At 37.4% G+C, this 25,289-nt stretch overlaps 1 protein-coding gene across 1 annotated transcript; it reads right to left on the minus strand.

The window, feature by feature from the left end:
- Positions 1–1,593: 1,593 nt before the first annotated feature.
- Positions 1,594–21,073, minus strand: cttnbp2nlb (CTTNBP2 N-terminal like b). Its single transcript, XM_016524272.1, has 5 exons — positions 20,961–21,073; positions 13,090–13,197; positions 5,044–5,274; positions 3,697–3,804; positions 1,594–3,077 (listed from the first exon to the last, which is right to left on the minus strand). Exons 1-5 carry the CDS (start codon positions 20,964–20,966, stop codon positions 1,794–1,796), a joined length of 1,737 nt encoding a protein of 578 aa, XP_016379758.1. The 5' UTR covers positions 20,967–21,073; the 3' UTR covers positions 1,594–1,793.
- Positions 21,074–25,289: the final 4,216 nt, after the last annotated feature.

Here is a 25,289-nt window from a genome sequence, read left to right on the forward strand (position 1 = left end):
TCGAGATGGAATGATTATAAGGTTAAAACTGTCTTCATGTCTGTGGTCTCCCATGGTTTTAAAATCGGTTAAGATTTGAAAATTGTCTAGTGTGTGGCCAGCCTTACTCGTGACTGCATCTGAGATGTCCAATCCTGCTCCTGGACGACCACCTTTCAACAGAGTTTAGCTCCAACACACCCGCCTGGACATTTCTAGTAATCCTGAAGACTTTGATTAGCTGGTTAAGGAGTGTTTAATCAGGGTTAGAGCTAAACTCTGCAGGTAGGTGACCCTCCAAAATCAGAGTTAGACAACCTTGGAGAAAAAGAACAAGGTACACTAGAGCAGAGGTAACCAACTGTTTCTAGAGCTACCTTCATGCAGAAGTCAGTTCCAACACAACCTGCCTTTAATCTTCAAGTAATCCTAAACACCTTGGCTAGCTGGTTCAGGGTTGTTTGATTAAAGTTAGAGCAAAATTCTGCAGAAAGGTAGTTCTCCAGAAGAAGGGTTGGCTACCCTTTCAGACCAGTGGTTTTCAGTCCTGGAGTATTGTATCACTGCACATTCTGGATGTCTTTCTTTACCACATTAGCTCATTTGTAAAGGTTCCAAGACCTGAACTGTTTCAGATAAGGAGACATCCAAAACGAGGTACTTAAAAGGATGGTTCTCCCAAGAATGAAAATTTTGTCTGCATTTACTCACCCTCATGTTGTTCCAAACATTGGATGATTACTTTGAGTAATCATCAAAACCCAAATTAAGATACTTTTCAGTGAGTTTTCTGTCCCTCCATTGAAAGTCCAGGAAAGCAAAAAGATCCAAAAAAGGTCATAAAGGCATGAGGGTGAGTAAATAATGACAGAATTTTCATTTTTTGGATGAACTATCCATATAAAGGGATAGTTCACCCAAAAATGAAAATTCTGTCATTAATTACTCACCCTCATGTCATTCCAAACCTGTAAGACCTTCGTTCATCTTCGGAACACAAATTAAGATATTTTTGATGGAATCTGAGAGCTATCTGACCCTCCATAGACAGCAAGGATATTACCATGATGAACGCACAGAAACGTAGCAAGGACATCGATAAATAATCCATGTGACATCAGGGGTTCAACCGTAATTTTACAAAGCTACGAGAATAATTTTTTGCGCAAAGAAAACCATAATAACATAATTTATTCAGCAATTCTTCTCCCCGAGTTACGTCTTCCACCATTTTGGAGAGTACCCCAGAACGTAAATAAACAACACTGATTACAGTCAGCGAAAGCACGTGCATGCTGAACGTAAACAACGCTCATTACGTTGATTACGTTCTGGGGTACTCTCCAAAATGGCGGAAGACGGTAACTTGGGGAGAAGAATTGCTGAATAAATTATGTTATTATTGTTTTCTTTGCGCACAAAAAGTATTCTCGTAGCTTCGTAAAATTACGGTTGAACCCCTGATGTCACATGTACTATTTTACCGATGCTACGTTTCTGTGTGTTGATCGTGGTAATATCCTTGCTGTCTATGGAGGTTCAGAGAGCTCTCAGATTCCATCAAAAATATCTTAATTTGTGTTCCGATTATCAATGAAGGTCTTAGGGGTTTGGAACGATATGAGGGTGAGTAATTAATGACAGAATTTTCATTTTTGGGTGAACTATCCCTTTAAGGACAAGAATTGACAAGTATGACATGACAATAAGGGTGAAAATAAAAGAAGGAAACCTTGAGGTTCTCAAGAGTGCTTTAGATGCCACTGGATGGAATGGAGTGGAGAAGACTTCAACAGGTGTGAACTCCAGGCTGGTTAACTAGATGACGACACGACCAAGTCAAGCTCTTTTGCATCTTCCTGACCACTGGTGAGACCACAGCTCCCAGAGAGCTCGGGGAAGTGGCTGGCCCTGCCAGAAGGAACCGGTGAGCCGGTAGACTGGTTGACCCCCTGATTTTTAGGAGGAACAGGGGGTGGATGAATCTTCTCCGCCCTAGGAATTATTGGTGAGCGGATCCCTGGTGAAAGAACCCCTGGGCTCTTCCCTGTCGGCGAGGAGGCTGCGGCCAGGTTGCGGTAATCAGTGCCAAAGGGCGAGCTGTTGGACGGAGGGAGTTTAATTGTTGCTTGTTGGCTCGTGAACCGTGACAGCACCTGAGTGACAGTGTTGCGGGCAATCTGTTTTGCAGTAGAATTGTCTGGAGTAGTAGGAGCAGCCGCAGTAGGAGAAAGGTCTCGAGGTGAGTGGACAACGGATGCTCCGTGTTGCTGCTCTGCCTCAGCTTGCTGCTGAAACTTGTGGCGTGCTGCTTGGAATCGCTGGTTGATGCTGGCCTGGTAAGAGGATGGATAGGTCGGACTAGAGCAACCTATAGAGGCCAGACGCTTGGTCAGTACTGGGGAAGAGCAAGGAGATGAGCTAAGGGAGGACGAGGCAGGACTGCTTGGGGAGAGACACTGCAAGGCTCCACTTCCTCCAGGGAGTACTACCCCATTGTCCACCGATCCCACCTCCTTGCACCTCTCGTCTGCTGGAGACTCTGGTTCTCTGGGAGTGTGGTGGCCATTTAGGTTGGGTTGCGGAGATGATTTAGATGCAATGGCTTTGCCATCGACTTCTGTTTGACTAAGAGGAGGCATGATCCCTGTGGTTTTTACATTTTCTTCATTGTCCTTTTCCAGTCCTGCCGTTTCTCTTTCTTTCATTTCATCCAACTCTTTTTTTAGGCTATTGAACTTCTCCAAAAGCTCCTGATATCGTTTTTCTTCCTTCAGTAGTTTCCCTCTCATCTGTTCGCGCTCTGTATCCAATTCGGCCAGCTTTCTCTCAGCTCTCGCCTCCATCTGCTGAGCATGAGCGCGTTCGCTCTCCAGCTCCCCCTTTAGGGTTTTGATGGTACTGCTTTCCTGTTCCAGCTGGCGGCTGAGCTCTGCAACCCGCTGGCTCTCCTCCTCTGCCCGTGCTGTAGCCTTCTGACATTCTTTCGCCAGTGTCGAGGATAACTGTTGCTGCTGCGCTAAATCCTCCTCAGCTTGATTCGACAGGACTGACCGCTCACGTTCTAAACGCTCGACTTGAGCCCTCTCAAACTCCAGCTGTGAAGAAGAAAAGCAAGAGATGTCACTTCAAAAATTCGAAGATATTAGTAAAGTCAGAGGGAATAACACTACACAGACAATATTGAAGATGAATTATACAACTGTTCTTGGAAATATCTTGTTTACTTGCTTCTTCCTGCCTCAAACAATACTTATGAATATATTTAAGACTTCAGGACCCTATGAGCTACAGAATGTGTGAGAGCCATGGTCAAGCATCCAAAAAAATAAGTGTGTGAGAGTGTGTGTGTGTGTGTCTGTGTGTATGTAAGAGAAACTCAGGCCAGGGCAGGGCAGGAAGGGCCTTTTACATAATACTGCAGTCTGTACTTTGACCTTAACATCACCTTATCCTAATCCCATAAAAACACAAAAACACAATGGAATGTCTTCGCACACACACAGAGGTGGACGAACTCTTATGCACCACAGTCCATAAAACAATGGAGACTTTCCTCTGTAGAAAAGACATCTGTGGCAACAGTTACACAACAAAGCCACACAAAATCTGCTGGCACAGGGTGCTGTGATTGCTTTTATTTTGCAGTTTATGTTGTATTTATAATGCCACAGTTTGTGCATGTGTATATATGTTTTGGTGGCATTGCCTGGTTACCTGTTGCAGAAGTCTGTCTCGTTCCTTCTCCAGCATGGCAGTGATGTCATCACCCGCAGCATTGTCTTGAGCACGCCGTCGTTTCTCTTCTTCTAAATCTGCTATTACCTACAGGCATACACACATTCAAACATCAGGTCAAGAAAGATGACTAATTATGACTGCACCACCTAATAAACAGTGGGCATATATTATTTCATTTGAGTTAATGACGTTTGAGTCACATTAAATGAGTCACATTATTTTTCTTATGTTTATGAGCATAATTATCATAGAAGCAAAAAAAAAATAAAGAGTGTCTGGTCAGAAGATCAAGCATTGTTATTCAGAGATCTGCTCCCTTTCAAAATAAGATTTTGGATTAATCTTTCATATAATGTTTATGAAATAAATAAAAACTTTTTTTTCTTTCAAAGAACTGAATGAACCAGTTCCATAAGCATACATATGTATTTTCAATACATGCACTCAAGCTCTGTTCCAAAAGCTTGTGAGCTAGTCTACTGTCTATAGAGGCAGCTACCTTCAAACCCAGCATCCAAAGTGACTGATTAAAGTGACATTAATAGCACTCCTCACTAGTTTTAACACCTACAGCTGTTTAGCATTACCACACTCCTAAAAATGTGACCCTAGACGACAAAACCAGTCATAGCCAACAATACATCGTATGGGTCAAAATGATCAATGTTTCTTTTATGCCAAAAATCATTAGGATATTAAGTCAAGATCATGTTCCATGAATATATTTTGTAAATTGCCTACCATAAACATATCAAAACTTAATTTTTGATTAGTAATATGCATTGCTAAGAACTTCATTTGGACAACTTTAAAGGCGATTTTATCAATACTTTGATTTTATTGCACCCTCAGATTCCATATTTTCAAATACTTGTATATCGGCCAAATATTGTCCTATCCTAACAAACCATACATCAATGGAAAGCTTATTTATTCAGCTTTCATATTATGTATAAGTTTAAATTTTAAAAAATGACCCTTATGACTGGTTTTGTGGTCCAGGGTCACAAATAAAAGTACTAAGATGGAGGTTTCATAGCGAAGCCATAGAATAACCATTTTTGGTTCTCCAAAGAACCATTTTAGTGAACAGTTCTTAAAATAACCATTTTCTTGGTGTTTAGAATATTTTCAAAATCTACACATCCTTTTTTCACCATAAAGAACCTTTTGTGGAATAGAAAGATTTCATGGATTTTAAAGGTTGTTCATGGAACCACAGGTGCCAATAAAGAACCTTTATTTTGAAAAGTATAGCCTTCACATAGGAGTCTAAAAATACAGCCTAGGTAGGTAGCTCAGATCTCAGTCTTTGTCTCTCACCCGTCTGTGTCTCCTCTCTGCAGCAGCGAGCTGTTTCATCATTTTCTCCTTCATGTTGGTGCAGTGGGCCATCACTAGCTTCAACACGCCCAGCGGGTTCAGACACACGGGACTCTGCCCTCCATCATCCTGAGCCTGCGACAGCTCGCTGTCTCTCAGCAGTGCTATGAAGGGGTCACGGAGGTTGTAATGTCCATATCGCTCTTGTACAAATGCATCTCTCTGTTGTGCCTAAAAAATGTCAAAGGTAGATAGGAAAAGATAGGAATAAGTAACTGGTTTCTGTTGTGATTATACAGCAAGTTCACAGAATGACTGATTAATACCTTACATTATGTTTGCAAATGGGCCATGTGTTTTTATGAGAGACATAAAGAGAAAGCAGGATTTCTAAACACATCGTGATGCAATTACAGCTGGTCACTATCAGATCTATTTTCACAAAACATAATCGCAGCCCTGACCCCCACCCTGACCCCTCCTCTGCGGGCAGGTGTTAAACCTCCCCTGGGCTGAAGGGATGGAGAGGGGGGCTCACACCACAAAAGGCCCAGCTGTAGGAGGTGTTGTTCACTACTCATTGTGCATGTGTGCGCTTGTGTGAGGGATGAAACGGGGGGCAGTGTGACTAATTTAGGAGGGATGGGGTGGTCTTACTAAACAGATCAGCAGATGGGAGGCACACACACACACACACACACACACACTAAATTCAGGACTGGAATAGACATGTGGTTTATGTTCTGGGTGACACACATGCTGCATCCTGCTGTATTCCTCTGACCTTTTCATGCTGTTCTACTAATACTACTACCACTATTAGTCAACATTTAAATTTCATAGTATTGTGTGTAAAAGTATTGTGAATATATATATATATATATATATATTGAGACTTGCTAAAAATTACCTTTATTTACATACAGAAGCAGCGGTAGATCTTCTTCTATGGTGACATACATTTGAGTAAAAGGGATTATCAAAAAAGTAAAAATTGTAGCTTTCTGACCCTGCATAGACAAGGGAACTACCATTCAAGGCCCAGAAAGGTAGTAAGGACAGATAAAATAGTCCATGTGACATCAATTTTATGTTTCTTTGTGCGCAAAGAAAACAGGGTCTATGGAGGGTCAGAAAGCTCTCAGATTTCATCAAAAATATCCTAATTTGTGTTCTGAAGATGAACGAAGGTCTTACAGGTTTGGAATGACGTGAGGGTGAGTAATTAATGACAGAATTTTCATTTTTGGGTGAACTATCCCTCTGAGCTGACTAAACGATTGGTGAAGTCTGGCATACATCATCAGAGAGAAGTCTGTCATTTCACTGGAAGATCCAGTTGTTATTTTGATAAAAAATGACATAGGTCAATAAAAAAAAGATATGCACAGATGAATTGTTCACAGTAAGTTAACAACACGTTTAGAAAATAGATAGGGTGAATATTAATTCAATGCCAGCTTTTACTTTACATCATATGATGAAGGCAAAGGTCATCTAAATATAAAAATAAATGGAATTACAATTAAATGCACATTTACAAACTAATATGCCATATTGGTGAATTCCGATAAATAAAAAATGTCTAATATCCAATATGATACTGTGAATTACAGGCGAAGAATCATGATCTCATCAGGCTAACGTGTCGTGTACATGACGCATACACATTTGGAATTTTCATGAGCACGCCTTTGTGTCCTCCTTAAACACACCAATGCAAACAAAAACTAAGACTTTTATCTGCTTGATCACAATGCATGTGGGAAAGAAAGTAATATTTAACCAACCAGACTTCAAGAGACCTCAGCTTCCGCCGTTTGCTGGTTATTATCTGTGATCATTCAGTCTAAGACTCAAAGTCTTCTAATAACACAGAGAATCACAGAGGGTGTGGTGTGTACTGGGTGTGAACATCGGCATATTGATCAGCACAATGCGGCAGATGTAACAACAACAACCATTTAAATCCAGGCTGTTAACTCTAACATACATTTTCTGTTTCTCAGTCTCTCTGTATCAAGCAGAAATTCATATTGTACTTATGTCTATGATGAAGCAGTGTGAGTGTGTTAAGTGTGTCTCAGACCACCAGGCTGGATAGTTTATTTGTTTAACTTCAGCATTAAGCAGTGTTGCATACTACTCAACATCATTATAGAAAATTACAGTCCATTTCCAGCCCTAGAGGCTTTAATCTGTGGCCCTGCCGGCCTCTGAGTGACCTTATCCAGAGATCAGAGAGAGACACAACTGAGGGAAACAGATGATACAGCGGCAAGACAAACATCACTATTACTACTGTTCATACTACGGGTTATATATTTGATCGAATACACTAATTATTAGATTTTTGGCTGTAACTCACCCTACACAATTTGTGCTACAGACATAAATAATATGATATGAAGAATGATTCACTTTGGCAAAAGAGTAAAGAACCACCTGGAACACTTTAGCAAATGCAAAGCACTGTCCTAGCAACCAATATTTTGATATATACTACAGTCCAAAAGTTCAGGGTCATAAAGATTTTTCAACAAGGATACATTCAATTTATCAAAAGTGGCAATACAACATTTATGACATGAAACTCTAGATGGCGCAGGCTGATGGGTCGTTAATGCAAATTGATGATACTCACAGCATTAAACTACTTGGCACAAGCTGATTGGTTCATGTTACATACGCAGGTTAGCATTCACTAGAGCAGTTCGCACTACACTTTCAGAGATCCTCTGAAACCCTCCACCTTCCCCAGCTTTACCTGTATAGATCTGCTATGGGTTATTATATGATATTTGTGCAACAGCAGTATGTCTTAAATACTCACAGCACTGTATAGTTCCTGTTCTTGCTTTGCAGCAGCAGCAATAATCTACAACAACAACTGCTTTCACCACTGGTAATAATAAGAGTGTTTCTTGATCACCAAATCTGTATATCAAATGAATACGTCTGCTAAATGAATAAATGTAAATGTAAATATATCAGAATGATTTCTGAAAGATCATGTGACACTTAAGACTGGAGTAATGACTGCTGAAAATTCAGCTTTGTCATCACAGGAATAAACTACATTTTAAATAATTGAAAATGGCTATTTTAAATTGTAGTAATACTTTATAATATCTGTTTTTACTGTATTTTGATCAAATAAATGCAGCCTTGGTGAGCATAAGAAACTTCTTACCGACAGAAAACTTTTGAATGGTAATGTACCTTTTTTATTTTACACATCTATATTAAATATTTGAATTCTTTAGTAATATAATAATATTTTTCAGTTGTAAACAAAGCTTTGTTGACTGTCTCTCTTCCCATCCAGACCAGACACACACCCACACAAACAATAACAGTCTACAAGGACAGACAGCACTACACACACCAGCAAATGCCTTTCCCACCAGAAATCCAGCTACTATATTTAGCCCTGTCAGTCTCAAGATGTTTATTTTGAACATACTCATTTTTCTGCTTTCTCTGCACTATTAAAGATTTCACTGTGGATTTACAGTAAATTACTGGCACAGTTGCCATACTTACAGTAACAGCCTATCCCATAATAGCTCTGCAGTTAATTACAGTTCAAGACATCCTGTAATGTAGCAATCACAAAGATTACTTGAGTCAGCACAGTAATTTTTGTTGTACATTTGTAGATGAACTGCAACAGAATCACAACTCAGTAGCCAGTACTTCCTCAAAAGCTGACATACGACTTCAGTTTGTAAAAGAGTTTATTGGTAGAAAAAACAAATGAGAATAGCAGGTTTCTAAACATAAGACATTCAGCTTTAATGATTTAACTTACTATTTTAGCTCTAAATAATAAGTATTTATATAATCCCTTTAAGTCCCACTGCTCATCCAAGGATAATTAATTCGATTATTTACAAGCAGGGGCTTATGGGTATTCCCGCACAGTGGGATCTCAGTGAAGCATGATTCAGTTATTGTAGTTTTTATGGTAATTTTTTTATTGACTAAATATATTATTTTACTCTGTGTGTGTTGCTGTGAGATTAGTAATATATATTCAGGACAGAGCAGGACGCTCTTTGTGCTGTTGCTGTTTTTAATCAAGCTCTTGCTGATCTGAGGCGCTTACCGTCGGAGACAGAGAGGAATCAGGAGACTTCCTGGAAGGAAGTTCACACAGAAGGAATCCTACATCCCTCTAATCAACCCACAAACACACACTCCAGGCAGTTCAGAAGAGCGAGGAACCCCATTGGTTTTCTCTGTGAGTGAGTGTATGTGAGGAAATGAGTCACATTTATAAGGTAAAACACGGGCTAGACATCCTCCCTAGGACAAAACAAACAAACTGGCTTGTTTAGTCTGTTTGGACTGTGATTTTAACTTGGAATTCCCTATTCATGAAATTCCCCTTTCAGAGACCTGTGAACAGACCTGATCTTCCTTTATAAGGCTTAGATGATGAAACAGCGAGTGAGTGAGTCATATTAACGGCTGGTTTACCGTTTTAACCACCAGCCCTCGGGATACTGGCTCCTCCATTACATCAGAATGAGCCATGGGAAAATAACTCAAAAGGAGGAGCAAAAAGCGCTGCAATTGATCTGGAGGCTTCCAAAACCTCTAATGTGATTGACACTGTTCTCCCAGCATGCACTGCTTCACTACTGCCGGGATATACAGGAGATTCTGAGGGAACTGAAGTGACACACACATACATATACATACACACGCACACAACGCCACATTCATGATCAAAGACTCAAGCCCAAAGGGCCTCTCAAGGTTCCCTCTGTGACTAAAGCCCTTACTGCCCAGGAAGAAAGTCAAATGAAGCCTTTAAAGACACTCACAGCAGTAAAAGAGGCACACTTATACACTAAGGCTTTGCTCAGACAGGGAGCAAAAATCTATTTCATAAATCTGCCTGAAATCTGTAGACCGCAAACAACAGCAAAAAAGAACAAAACAACATGTCCATGTGTTATTTGAAATCTGATAATAATCAGGATATTTTCACTATGTATTGAATAGTAAATGCATCAATTAGTCAGTGGTTTTAGACAGATAAATAAGGCAGATGCACCAGACACTGCTGACAATATCCATTCAAGTAGTAGTGAATTTACACTATTGTTAAAAAAATCATTTTATTCATCAAGAATGCTTACAATTAATCAAAAGTGGCAGTCAAACCTTTGACATTGTTACAAAAGATCTGTTCTTCGGAATGTTCTATTTATCAAAAAATCCTGCAAGCAAAAAAAAATAAAATAAATAAAAATAAATAAAAATTGCACACAAAAAAAGCAGCACAATTGTATATCATATTAGAAATATATAGCATATTAAAAGGATTTCTGAAGGACACTGAAATCCAGCTTTGCCATTACAGGAATAAATTTGCGTAAAACACTAACTTGGCTATTGTCTGACTAAACGGTTTCAGACAGAACTGTAAGCGGATCATTTGCAAAATGACCTTAAGATTGAATTTGGAAACCAAATCAGATTTGTGCACAGTGTGAACAAAGCCTATTCACGTGTATGAGATGTTGACTGAACAAGTCGCTGTAAAAAGTACAGATGTGTCTGTAAAAGAAACTATGTATTGTGAATACACTAATATATAACCAAATGTAACTTTCACTTTCAGATCAATGTAGCTTCTCTGTGTTGATTTCAATGTCCCACAAACTAATCTCATAGTCCAGCGCAAAGAGTCAGCAGTTGATCAGCAGGTCACAGTGAGACACCAGCGCAGCTTTAGTGGCTGAGCCCCTCGTCTCATGTTTCCATCTTTCCCACACACACCCCTGAGCTCATGTGAAGCTGCTGTTCTCTGTTATTAACGCCGTGTTAACTCTTTAACTACAGCATCAGACAGAATAATTACAGGCCTAATAAAACACACACACACACACACACACTATATATATCCAGAGGGAACACTGTGGGCTTCTGTTGTGTCAGTATGAGTACACGCAAAAATGAACTACATTTGTTCTAGTTTTGAGGAGTAAAGACTCAATTGAGCACAGCTGATTTAATTTGTGTGCTTATCAAAGCATAAAATGAAATGGAATCTTATGGAGAATTAAGTGAGTAATGATAAAGAAAGCTGTAGGGCTGGGCTCTGTGCTAACACTTGTTTAAGTGTTAAGAAGTAATAACTGTCTTTCGAGATAACATTTTAACAGTAATTTTTTTTAGTTAATATATTATAAATAAAATATATTTATCATATTTTTAATAACTTTAAAAGCATTCAATAATGTATAAAAACATTGCTCTCATATAAAAACATATAAGAAATAACTACCTACATTTTTTGTATGTAGAATGTACATGTTGTCATGTAGTAATTTATAAATCCTAATAGGATGAAGACTGTGCTCATGAATATTATTTATGTTTCATGATGACCTTAATGGCTGAAAGGAAGACGTTGAGAAGTGTGCACTAATCAGACAGCAAATAAATGAATCAAATTATGGCATAGTTCATGAATATTTATTCAATTCTTTGGGAACTTCTGCATGATCTAATTAATATTCATGCAAAAATGCAATTTTTTAGGTGAACTATCCCTTTAATTGATGCATGGTCTGCTCTGGTCCCCGTGATTGTTTTGAAAATCCAAAATAGCAGAAAGTTTTGTGCAAGGGGTTGGTTTAGGGTAAGCGGATAGAAAATACAGTATAGATGTATAAAAACCATTGCATCTATGGAATGCCCCCACAAAAATTGGTGTGTGTGTGTGTGTGTGTGTGTGTGTGTGTGTGTTTTTTACAGGAATAGCACTGCCTGCCATTGTTCTCCTGTCTGCCTCTTTCCTGAGTAGCCCCGACACACTTCCTGTGGTTCCTGACCACTAGTCCACACCAAACACTGATCACATACTGCCTGTTACATAACACAAATCTATACACATACAGAGCTGAGGAGTATGTTATATTCAGAGTATAACATCTGAAATCTCACAACTGCTCAAAATTCACATTTATTAAAGCTGAAATATGTCATTTTTTCAATGCAATGCTGTCTCCTATCCCAGCTTAATATGCAGACACAACTACTGTACAAGTAAGCCTACAGCTAGTCTATAGGTTGTTTTCCCAAAACACTCGCTCTCAACTAGCCCCATGCAGCAACATTAACTTGAGTTTGGGGCAGAGTTTTTGGTTTGTAGGCAGGGTAAGTGCTAAGGAAACTTGTTTGGCCACAAGCTTTGGCAACATGCTAAACCAAGCTAGAAACAAGTTAAAACATGCTAACAATGTGCTGAAATGTGTTAGCAATACCTAATACAATGCAAAAATGTGCTATCAACATGCTAGTTAAAACAACACTAAGCAGCATGTTAATAATATTTTACATTTTTGCATTTAACAGACACTTTTATCCAAAAGAGGAACAAAAGCAATTAGTCAAAGAGCTAACAATAACAGTAATATGCAATGCCAGGTTTATAAGACAACATGCCTTACATTATGCTAGCATCACCCAGCAACGTTAATAATGTTACCAATAATGGTCAACAATAAACAGAGAACTTTTAGCGGTTTCTTTAACATCTAACAGGATTTTAATGTGGTTTCATAGGGTCTGACATTGCCTGTTGTTGTGCATGGTTTCTTAGGGGTCTACTGTGGGGGTCTAAGGTCTAATGTGGTTGTGTAATATTCCATGTATTGCATGTAAAGTTTTCACTAGTCTTTCTGACTTGTGTGTGTGTTGTATGTTGTAACATTGCATGTATTGCATGTATAAAGTTTTAAAGTATAAGGTTTTTACTAAAGTCTTTTTTACTTGTTCTCTGTTGGTTTCTTAGGGGTCTACTAAAATCTAATATGGTCTGAAGTTGTGTAAATTTGCAAGAATTGCATGCATAAAGTTTTCATTGGTCTTTCTGACTTTGACTTTCTGTCCGTCAATCTTAAAGCATTTAAAAGCATTTTAAACATTAATTTTTCATATTTTTTTCTTGCCAAACTTTACTTTAGCTATTCTTGACACAGTTCAGCTATAAATGCATGCATGTGTGTGTGTGTGTGCTCTTACCCTGAGTGTGTGTATGACTACATCTTGTGCTTCCAGTTCTCCTTCCAGAATGCTGAGCAGCATCAGAAGTTCAGCTTTACTGAGAGTCTCCACATTCATCCTGCTGCCCTGTAACAAACAAACAGTTGAATTCAGTATCTGGGCCCTGAAGCAAAACCGCTGATTTACAGGTCTGTCAATATAAGTCAATGTTTTAGCAGGTCATGCACTGTATAACTGTACTGAGACCAATGTAACAGGATCATACCACATACACACACCGATCAATTTCTCTGGCCTAGAAATGCAATAAAGTTCGACACATTTCATCAGTGAATCACTCTTGATCTGAAATGACATTTGTGTGAGTCTGGCATTCATGAACATTAAAACACACGCACAGCAGTGTTCGGCGTCTCTGCATTGTGGCCTGGCTCTCCGTCAGACCACATAAACGCAGGAAGCTATTAGCATATCAGCACAGAGGTCTCCAGTGAACGAGTTCAACTGCTGTACTGTAATGGATTCCCTCAGTCTAGTCACACACACACACACGCATTCAGTGTGTTTGAATGCTCTTGTGAATAATTTCTCTGTTTACTGCAAGTGACACAGACAGATCTGGATTGGGCTGCAGTGTAATGGACGGTTTTTCCTTAACCATTAAGGTTTGGCTTGCTGTGTCTGGGTTCTTATTTCCATTTATGTTGGAGTGTGTGTGAGCAGAAGGACAGAGGAAAACCTGCCAAACACCAAAACACAATCTGTGTGACCACTGATTTATAAAATATTTGTGCGAATTATGATCATTCTGTATAATTACTCCCTTAACCCACAGCTGAACATCATCATCATGACCATATAGTCACTTCATACAACAACATTGTCCGATTGAATGACTCTAAGGGTGTAGAATAATTTTCATAACTGCACAGTTAGTTTCAGGTTTGATGACCACATTGCAGCTGCATATAATTTTGCCACATTGTTTCCAGACAATATACTTAATTGGTTGCATAAGGAAGTAGTTCTATACACCAGAGCATTTTAGGTACAAAAAAAACAAAAAACAAAAATGTGTTGTGATAAACATATGTAGTAACTGTGGTATAATTGATGACGAACAGAAAATTAATGCACCTCTCAAGTGTAACATCCACTACACTTCATGTTGTGGCTTTATTAGCATTAGAGGGGTCATATGATGCTGCTAAAAAGAGCAGTATTTTGTGTATTTGGTGTAATGAAATGTGTTTATGCGGTTTAAGGTTAAAATTTTCCACATACTGTACATTATTGTTTCTCCTCTATGCCCCGCCTTTCTGAAACGCGTCGATTTTTACAAAGCTCATCGGTCTGAAAAAGCGAGGTGTGCTGTGATTGGCCAGCTATCCAGTGCGTTGTGACTGGCCGAATACCTCAAGCGTGAGACGGAAATGTTACGCCCCTCACCATACTGTGATGATGCCCTGTCAGGCCGGAGCGATGATTCAAAAACAATAAAACCCATTATAAACGAGGCATTTGTTGCATCCAGTGGGGACATAATTAAGGATTATAATGACTTATACTGTCTTTTTACGCGTTGCGTTGCGCCGCGTAAACATAAAACCCTGTCTGCATTTGTGATCAGAGAAATGACAAACAACAAGTGCTACTCTAAGCTTGTAACACTCCAAAGAGAAAGGAAAAATTGAAATCGCATCATATGACCCCTTTAATATTCAGAACCATTACCAGTTATCCCTTACATAGTACCATTCAAAAGTTTGGGTTCTTGTATGATTTTTTAATGTTTAAGTTTCTCCAAGGCTGAATTTATTTGATCAAAATTACAGCAAAAACTGTGATATTGTGAAATGTTAATACAATTTAAAGTAACTGTTTTCTATTTTTATTATTAATATTTTAGAATGCAATTTATTCCTGTAATGGCAAAACTGAATTTTCAGCATCATTACTCCAGTCTTCAGTGTCACATGATCCTTCAGAAATCATTCTAATATGCTGATTTGGTGCTCAAGAAAAATTTCTTCTTATTATCGACGTTGAAAACAGTTGCGCTGCTTAATATTTTTGTGGAAACCATTTTTTTTTAGGACTCTTTGATGAATAGAAATTTCAAAAGAACAGCATTTATTTGAAAAAAATTTTTTTCATAACATTACAATTGTCTTTATTGTCACTTTTGATCAATTGCTGATTTTTTTCTTAATTTCTTAAAAAAACCTTACTGACCCCAAACTTTTAAATGGTAGTTTATATAAAATAATGTAGAATATGATATGTTAGGAGGGATTGTTTACTGATGTGCATAAATCACATCAAATTTTTATCACATAGCTTTAAAACCTTTCACAAGAACTTTTTCAATCAATCCCAGCATCAAAAACCTATACATAAAGGTCCTTTAGGTGTTTTTTCCCTAAGACAATTTAATGAGATCACTTCCTGATATGATTCAATTTGGTTACACGGCAGTGTGTTACTAGGATGACAAGTATGCTATTTTCTTCCTTCTATTGAATAGAAAGTTACACAGCTTGACCAGACTTAATATAATCTCAGGGCAATGATGTCATCCAGACATTACTATCACACTGCGGATGGGGGCTGTTTGTAGAGCCAGAGTATGTGTGTCTGTCTGTATGTGTGTGTTAAAACTGGAATTCACTTTTATAACTCACGCAGTATTACCACTGGAGTCTGTGATCCAACCGGAGTGTGTTTGTGTGTATGTGTCTGCTTACACACTGATTTGATAGGCTATACACTTAATATTTGTGTTAAACCATGGATACAGAAACTGCTGTTTGCTTAAGAGTTGTATGTTCGTTTTTATGATATCGTTGACTGATGCTTTTATAAATTGCTCTGGTATTAATGGTGTGACCACATCGCATGCAAACGAATACATAAACACTTACACAGACATAGACACAAACCGCCTGAAACATCTTGTGTTTTCAGTTCGTGTGTATAGGGTCGGTTAACCCATTATTTACATCCACTCAATCTAAATAGGAAACAGACTGCATTATTATTCCCGTAGGAATCTTCATCCTGCAGCATCCGGTAAAAAACACTATCCGTGCAGATCACAAGTGCATCCTTCCTGCCTTCATTTCCTCTCAAGAGGACCTATAAAAGCCACACACACTGAAGCTAACAACCTTCCAACAACAGAATCTTGAAAATATTTGAAATAAAATATGGTTCTATCACTATTTGGATTAGGAAATACTGTCTGTCATCATTTTATGTTTTATCAAAATACCAAATCTGCAGATCACTGGCTGTCACATCAGTTGGACTTTTGTTTGGTTTATTAAACACAATTATATATCAGGTCATTGGAACCAGAGTCCTCTTGCATGCTAAACAAAACCTGTACCACCAGACTAACATATTTTTTGTTCACACCATGCTGGTTTCGTCTGGCCAGAGGAGAACTGGCCCCCCGACTGAACCTGGTTTCTCTTGCTCCATTTCTGTCACTGATGGAGTTTTGGTTCCTTGCCACTGTTTAGTTGGAGTTCACTGTTCACTTGCTTAGTTGGAGACACTTAATTTCTGGCAAAATTGTCAGCTTGATTGCAGAGCCACTATTTGAACTGAGCTGGACGATGATCACTGAATCAACAATGAACTGACTTTAACTGAAAAACTGACTGTTTGTTATTGTCCTCTTGCATTATTGACACACTATTTTTCTGTTTCACACTGTAAAGCTGCTTTGAAATCTGTATTGTTTAAATCGCTATATAAATAAAAGTGACTTGACTTGGCCTGTTGTTTTTTCTTTGGTTAGGCCTATGTCTTATCTCAACTAGCCAGGACTCCCACTGGTGCCCACTCAAAATTTTTAAAAAAAAGAGCATGACGCCCCTGACTGTGGCTGTAATGTGTAGGTCAGATGGAAAAATCTAGTTTTCTGCCTAAAGAATCTTGTCTAAAGAAACCTACGCCAGGCTGTAAATAACAATTACACAAATACCACATTTGACCAAGAACTGCATTCCAGAAAAAGGAAACATAACTTTAAACTACACATAGGAGAGAGGACTCATTTCATTGAATCTTCATTACAGCAGTCAAGACCTGAGAGAATGAACACAGACTGAAATTTAAGCCATTACTTTATTTATGAGAACCAGATCAGTCTGATGTGTGAACAAATCATTTAGACCATTGAGTTACCGAAATCTGAAAAAAATTGGCACACAACAACGATGAGCCATCGGTTACACATTACACTCTAAAAAATGCTGGGTTAAATACAACCCAGTGCTGGGTAAAATAGGGACAAACCCAGCAATTGGGCTGTTTTGACCCAGCGGTTGGGTGAAAAGTTTAACCCAACCTTCTGGGTAGTAACCCAACCACTGGGTCAAAACAACCCAATTGCTGGGTTTGTCCCTATTTTACCCAGCACTGGGTTGTATTTAACCCAGCATTTTTTAGAGTGTAAGTACACCGATCTTGATTAAATCAGTAACAGCTGCAGTGAGAAACAAGGCTATTTAACAGCATAATATTTAACTACTTTATATAATAAAGAGAATAATAAGGCTATGAGTGCGTGAGACAGTGAGAGAGAGAGAGAAATTATAGAGAAAGAGTTACTGGCTTTGTTGCCAGTTTGCTGCTCCCAAAACCAAATGCACACCAAGATTTTTGAAGCCAATAAATCTCTTGTATCACTACAACATTCAGATACATATATTTTCACATTTGTGTGGTCACATTTATCATTCCTCAGCGAAATTTCAAGTTTGAAATCCATTCACATCAATAGAAATTTCAAGTAAAATTCCCCTGCATTGATTTCGGAATGGGTTCAAGTTGGTTGCGTGAATTCACTACGCTGACCAACATAAAACTTCTTTGTCTGAAAGTGACTTCTGTGTGAGCTGTTCTTCATGCATTTCTACACTATTGACAATGGACAATAGCCTTTAATGTGATAGCACCTTAAAAGTTTCATAAAGGATACATTAACTACAGCAAAAGTGTCATCAAAGTGATCAATGCAATTCAATGCATATGTCATATTAAAGCTATTTGTGTGGTACAGAGTGATATTTAAGCCATTACTTTATACTTTATTCTCAAGAACAAGATCAGACTGATTCGTAAACTAATCATTTGGACCAGTTATGTAAACTATTGATTCACTGGAAAGATCAGACGTAAAAGTATGGACCATTTTCATTTCCTGTGATTTTACTTTATCAATGCTTGAAAACGTATAAATGCACTCTTATAAACGCATGGAGAAAAGAAGACTATATCCCATCTTTAAAATTCCTCCTTTTGTGTTCCACAGAAGAAGAAAAAAATTCATACAGTTTTGGAATGACATGATTATGAGTAAATAATGACAACTAGCCTATTATTTTGTTTGAACTTCCTTTAAAGCATCTGCTTATGTAAGAACAGAGCTTTTTCTCTTCCCTCATCTCACTGAAAACTCACTGAACCTCAGACTTAACCCACAGCTGATGAGGGCAATCCTTAAAAGAAACATCAGACCACAGCATAATGTCAGCTTGCTTAATGAATCATTAGCAGTAATGAGAGAGCGGGACATGTGTCAGATGGGTGTGTGGTTCACGGCACCGCTCTGATGCTGTAACCCCACATTAAACCTGTAAAGGCCCAATAAAACCATTATCTGGCAACAAAACACAATCTTCACACAGCCACAGAGAGTGTGAGAGCGGGAAAAAGAGAAACACTATATGGATTACACAGACCGAAAGGAATTCCAGGAATTCACACCCCCCACACACACATTAATCAAATATTAACAGAAAGAGACTCCAGACGAGACTGTAATGCATACTAATTCATCTTGACTATATTAACAGCTGATCCAGCATCTGCTTCTCCCTGTCACTGATACATCTTATTAACGACTTGCAAATTCAAGATTCTGAAGCAGTATTCAGATCATAGACAACAAAATATCACCGTGCAGAATGATTTCACAATGGGAGCTATTGTATAACACTTGCATAAAAGCAGACTGCAGTGATTTGGCACATTATAGTAAACCAAACCCGTTAACCCAGCTCAAATGAGGTCAATATACTGTATCCTAAACTCTAAACTCAACCCTTTCCCCAGGGTAAAGAGTCAAGCTGGACTGAAGCGCCATGTTTTTTACTGAGCATAGCTTCCTCATTGCTGCAGATTTGCGGTTCTGAAGTAAATTTGTATAGGATGGGACTCAAACAAACCACCCAGTGGTTACTAAGGTGACAAACCATGACTTCAGACTTCTGCTGTCATTGACATTATTGCTAAAAAGATCATTCCAGCACTTTCTCATTTGCCCTCAATGTTTGTTGTTCAAAGCACTGATTTACTTACAGCTACTGAAAACCAAAATCCTCAATCTTTGACGTTATATGGGCCACATTCTCAAACTGAAGGAAAACTGGCCATTAACTGGATACATTAGACCTACAGGAAAATCTGCAAAATGAAGCAAGCTCTTCTTTGGTGTAATTACGTCCTGACCCGAGAGAATGTCTTCAACCCAGCTCTCAAGTGACTGATTCTGACATGCCAGTCAAAACAGAGCATTTCACTGCATACAGGCTAGACCACATTTTTGATCTTCAACCACTGACAAACACTCACACGTCTGCTCTTTAAAAATCACTGCTTGTTTGATTCAAATAAACACATCAACTGAGCGATTACATTCAGATTAACATTTGAACAAATGTGTCCAAATCTCTGGCAAACATATTTGAAAGCATTTCTCATTACGGAAAAAAAAGTGTTAGCAGATTCTTAAACACTGGCACAAAAAATGCTACAAAACAAAAATAGAATAAAGTTAAGGATCACGGTCACGGATAAACACTATATGAGCTAGTTAAACTCATAGTAAGTGAAAATGGGAAGAGGATGCGTATTGGTACTTTGTACAGATATTATGTACTGTATGTGCAAGTTTATACATTCATTTTTTCATAAATATCTGGTGTTGAAAAAGTACACACACAGATATAGCCTTATAAGATATAATAAATAAACAAACCTATATATTTTATATCTAGTACATTTACATTAGTAATAGTTCTTTAAAATATACACATTTAACAGTTTTTTAAGTTAATTCACACATGATCTGAGGACACAGGTACAGTAATGTCATAATTTTGATAAAATAAATAGAAAAACAAATGAAAGAATCCCTTGTAACACAAATATACCATCTCTTGTTAATTTTCCAAGTGAAAATGTTGCTGTTTTAGGAACTAATAATAGCAGGTGATGATCTGTCCCATGTTTTAAGAATCAGTGCATGGTTAATCTTTTATAAGCTGCGTGATTAGAAATAAGAGCCATAAATCCAAGCACTGTTCAGCAAAAAGCACTTCTGCGGATATCAGGTTTCCTGTTGGACACAAAGCTTTCCTTTCAGTGTTTAAAAAAATCACCCTAAACATATGGAACATTTCACATGTGTCTAAACTGGCAATCAGTGCACTTCTCAAATATGTGAAGAACCAACTATCAGATGTCTGACATCAGCCCGGTACAAACAGAAACAGGCACAAAAGCATTTAGTGAACATACAATAAGGATCATACAACTAAGTATCTAGTTGTATCTAAATCCATAAAAACAAGTCTAGTAAGGCTGTACTACGTGCATGAGTATGAAAGAATACTGTGTGGCTTAGAAATCAATGTTTATCATATTTAAAACCGATGTGCACATGTCATAATAATAGCGAGATAATGTACTGGAAGTCTATCCTGGGATCTGAGATTCACTCTTCCACTCCAGCACGCTCTCCAGATCACATTCACGCCCTCTATCATTTCCAAAAAAGAAGACATAATTCCATGAAGTATTAATTTTATTACCTTCATATGTGTTTTTGTTCGCTCATCAGTCCTCGCGGTCAGAATTATCCCAGTTCACGGAGTTATTTCTCACTTTCGCTGCTGCTGTCTGTGCTACTGTCCCGGCCGAAAATATGGACCGCTGCCACTGACAGATCGTTCAGCCAATAGGCGGAGACCACTTGCCAGAATGGTCCGTTCGGATTGGATGTTAAGATGTAAGGGGAGGAGCTAAATAAGCTTAGGTTCAGTGCAGTCTATGGCTCAGTGTCTTTGTCTACGGTTGTTTGTTTTACATGCAGTTTATTGTAGTGATTTGAGCACATTACAGTTCAAATGTCAGTGTCTCTTTATTTAAGGTACATTTGATTTTAATTTGCATTGATATCTATGGACACATTCCTTCTTTGTGAAGGTAAATGTTTTTCAGACATTCATGAAATATTAATGGCAGGATTGTATATGTCTAAAATGTAAAACATGCTTACTTTTTATAAAAACTAAATATTGATGATATTTTCAAATGTAAAAACATGTATACATTTCTCAGACCCGATACGTATTACTCTCTAATGCACCGGATGTGTTTCTAAATACTGTCTAGCTATTAGTAATAATGAGTCATGGCAAAGGTGAGCTAATAAATGCGCCTTTATTTGAATTTCAGTGAGTGTTAATGAGCTCCTCCTAACCTCATCCATGGCGCCCCCTCATGGACACAAACAGAAAAACACATCAAATGACATAGTTATGAAAAGCAGTTTCAAGCTGCCTTTTGGAAAAAGTGACTGGCAGGATATTAATTTCACCCCAGGAATATTCATATACTATCCATAAAACAGCTAGTTACTAGTCACAACTTGCACAAGCATGAAGTCACCAGTGCAGCAGGCATATGGAATATGAAACAGCTTACATTCAGCGGATGGAAATTTTCCCATTACATTGATTTTGTCAGAAGAAAGATGATCTGAACACTGATGTGTAAGCTGTGGCATTCCTTTGGCCTTACATGGCTTGCCCATCCACATCCCTCTGATCCCGATATAAATGGTATAAAATCTTTTTAGAGAATGAAACATTTTCTTATGAAATTATATGATTTATTTTAATAAAATACATCATGGAATATAATTGTATATGGGTATAACAGAGAAATTATAGCTACACAGTTAGCTTCAAGCTACATATGACAATTAATGAGAATAATACAACACTTTTGTATTTTGTGTTTGTAATAACTTGATCCAATGTGGATTTTGGTCAAATGATGAGGCAGAAATATATTGTAAGTAACATTTTAGAAGAATTTTATGGAGAAGATATATACAACTTATGTGGGACATGAAAGAAAAGTAATGTAACAAGTAATTACTGTTGCCAGGAAGTAATAAGTAGCCTAATAATAATATTAATTTTGAAAGGAGTAACTAGTAATGAGTAGGTTATATATTACATTTTTGAGTAACTAGCAATGGCACGCACTGTATTAAGGTCTTAAGTAACTTTCACAACTCAACAACTGTTTTCAAAAACTGTTTTATGGAGTTTTGAAAGACATTTCTTTAGCGGAATAATCAGTGAAATCCTATCACAGCCTCATTTTCATTCCTGTCAAGAAATTAAATATTGTGCTATCCTGACTAGGTCTAATGTTTTTGTTGTTGTTGTTTTAAACTTTGTGAGTTTGTATTGAGATTCATCACTGTTTTGGCTTTTTGTTTGACGAGACACATTTACGTAGGAAGGTGGGAAAGTGTTTTCATATTATTTAAGTTGGCCTGAATGAGTGCTTGTGGTTTGTGTGTAAGCTGGTCTGGCTCGTGTGGTCACCGCGCTATTCTTCTCATGCATGAAATTGTTTTGAATTGCGGTTCAATTGAGACGCGGTGAAATGGATAAAAAAGATGCATTTATGTATGCAAATGAGATGTGTTTATGTGCGTAATTCCCCACTGCGCCCTGGCCTCTGTATGTGTGTAATGAAAAAGATTTCATTATCATCATTCAATGCTTTTCTATAAGCTATTTGGATGCTGTTGAATGTCACAATGGTTTTAGGCCATCTGTAATGAGGATATTTGCAAAGCACTTCCCTCGATAACAGAATTATGCGTGTGTGTGTTGCTGTATGCTCATATACGTGTCTTTTCACTCATTTTCCTTTCATTTGTTTGTCTTTAAAGCCGCCTGTGTTCTGTTACTATTGTTTGGTTTGTTCTTCATTTCCCTCTGAGATAGAGATGGCGTGAGAGAGAAAGACAGAGAGATATCCAATAAAACAAATGAGTTGCCCTTCTGGTCGTGATCTCAGTTTGAAAAGAAATAAAAACAGACAGGAGACACTGCTGCTGCCAGTATCGACTAACCAGGCCATTTGTCTGTCATCCTCAGAGCTTGTACACTAATAGATTCCACTCAGGATCTTTAGCCCTTTGTTTTCACTCTCACACTGTGTCTCTATCTGTCTCTTTCTCTCTGTGTGAAGCTGTTTTTTCCCCTCTTTCTCCCATATCACTTGGCTGTCATGACATCACTATTCCACACCAGCTGAAGCCACACACACAATTACACAGATATGATGAATAATAGCACAGCCACTGTGCAACTCAAAATAAGTCATTCATTATTATCATTTACATTTTCATCAAAACTGAAATTTTCATGTGAATAAATTCAATTTATATAATTTTTTTTATTATCTTACATCCTCATAATAATTTTCATACATGGAAATCCTATTTCTTTTATCAGTTATCTTTTATTACACAAATTTAACTCATTAACAAATTTAATTCATTTAGAATTATTTTATTACAAATGTAATTCATATTTATTCAAATTTAAATAATTCAACTACTTTGGAGGTTGATGTTGGCATATTTGCCATATCCTGTTCCTTCTTCAAAATATATTTTTTTTTCAGGTGAAATATTTTTAATAAATTTCTATAGTTTCAGTATCACTCCATCCTGCTTTTTTGCATCAAATTATCAAAAGATGATTACAATTGATCAAATCCAGACTTTGACACATTTTATATTCATCCTGCTCATTTTCTTGCCATTGTAAATAGTAATAATTGAAAATAAGACAAAAACAAATATTGCAAAATAAACTTTATCAAAGGTGCTAAAATAGCTAAAAAAAAATTTTTAAAAAGGGTAATTTTTCTTTTTGTAATTTGTTGACTGCAACTGTGATTTTTAACAACCAAGGTTTGAATGGACATTTTAAAAGTGTGATTTTTAGACTGTGAAGCATGACAAAAATTAGTCAAATTAATGGACATTTAATGCATGTAAAATTTGTAGTAATGTTAAGTAATGTCTAAATATTTTATGGGGTAGAACTAGCTGAAAACTTGTTAATTATAAATTATAAATAATTTAAAATAATCTTATCCTGTAATCACAAACAAAATGAATACATAATTTAATCATTTTTATAATTTATTTATTTAATATATTTAATTATTTAATACATTGACACTGTCAGTTTCTATTGAAATGGAATGGAATGGAATAAATAAATAAAAAAATTGGGCAAAAAACAAAGGCAGCAGAAGTACCAGAAACATAGGGGGCTTTTAAATATCACCTTGGACAAAAAGTTGAGAACCACTTGTTTAGTGCCTCAGCTGAGCATGTTTCTAAAGGTCTAGAAATAATTTATTGAATTACAACACAAGCATATTCATTTTTGAACAGTTACAGAGTCCAAGAGAATATACTAGCTTATAGTACAACTAGGATCCTCGGTTACACACTCTCGACACTCGAACAAGAAAAGCATCCCGTGTTACATCATCCCAGTGCTAAACTAAGAGGGCCAAACCTCAATCTGAAACACACTCTCAGCATAAGAACATGATGCTTGAAATTACAGACTGAATCACATCCTACTGAACAATCTATACTTGACATTTGCATAAACCTTGTATAAATGTGCTATCAGATATCAAAATATAATTTCTCTTAGTATTATTTGTGGATTGACTTTAACTAATACACTCCTAAGCAAAGACAAAGGTTGGTACACACACACAAATAAACATTATAATCAGTCATATCTAGTGTTGCAGACTGAAGTGCACACATTGTGTAGGTGTGTGTCTTCAAAGCTCCATCAGTGCCACTTGACCTCCTTTGGATAGACTGATGATGAATGTTACCTTTCTACAGTGTCTCTGTTTCAGTGGAGGTGAGTCACGATGTGTGTGTGAGAGAAAGAAAATGCACAAGTATATGTATATGATGTGAGAGATGTCTGTAGGATTGATTTCCCTTTGATTCACACTTTGCAGCATGAAGTGAAAATAGAAGCTCACAAGCATTTCATACACACATC

This window comes from Sinocyclocheilus rhinocerous, unplaced genomic scaffold (genome assembly GCF_001515625.1).
Source record: "Sinocyclocheilus rhinocerous isolate Xijiao unplaced genomic scaffold, SAMN03320098_v1.1 scaffold2645, whole genome shotgun sequence".
In the NCBI taxonomy this organism is placed as follows: domain Eukaryota; kingdom Metazoa; phylum Chordata; class Actinopteri; order Cypriniformes; family Cyprinidae; genus Sinocyclocheilus; species Sinocyclocheilus rhinocerous.

Coding starts and splice junctions, on each gene's coding strand:
- cttnbp2nlb (XM_016524272.1), bottom strand. Junction 3,805..5,043: donor CAGAGAGGAGACACAGACGG/GTGAGAGACAAA, acceptor GTATGCCTGTAG/GTAATAGCAGATTTAGAAGA. Junction 3,078..3,696: donor GAGACAGACTTCTGCAACAG/GTAACCAGGCAA, acceptor TCTTCTTCACAG/CTGGAGTTTGAGAGGGCTCA.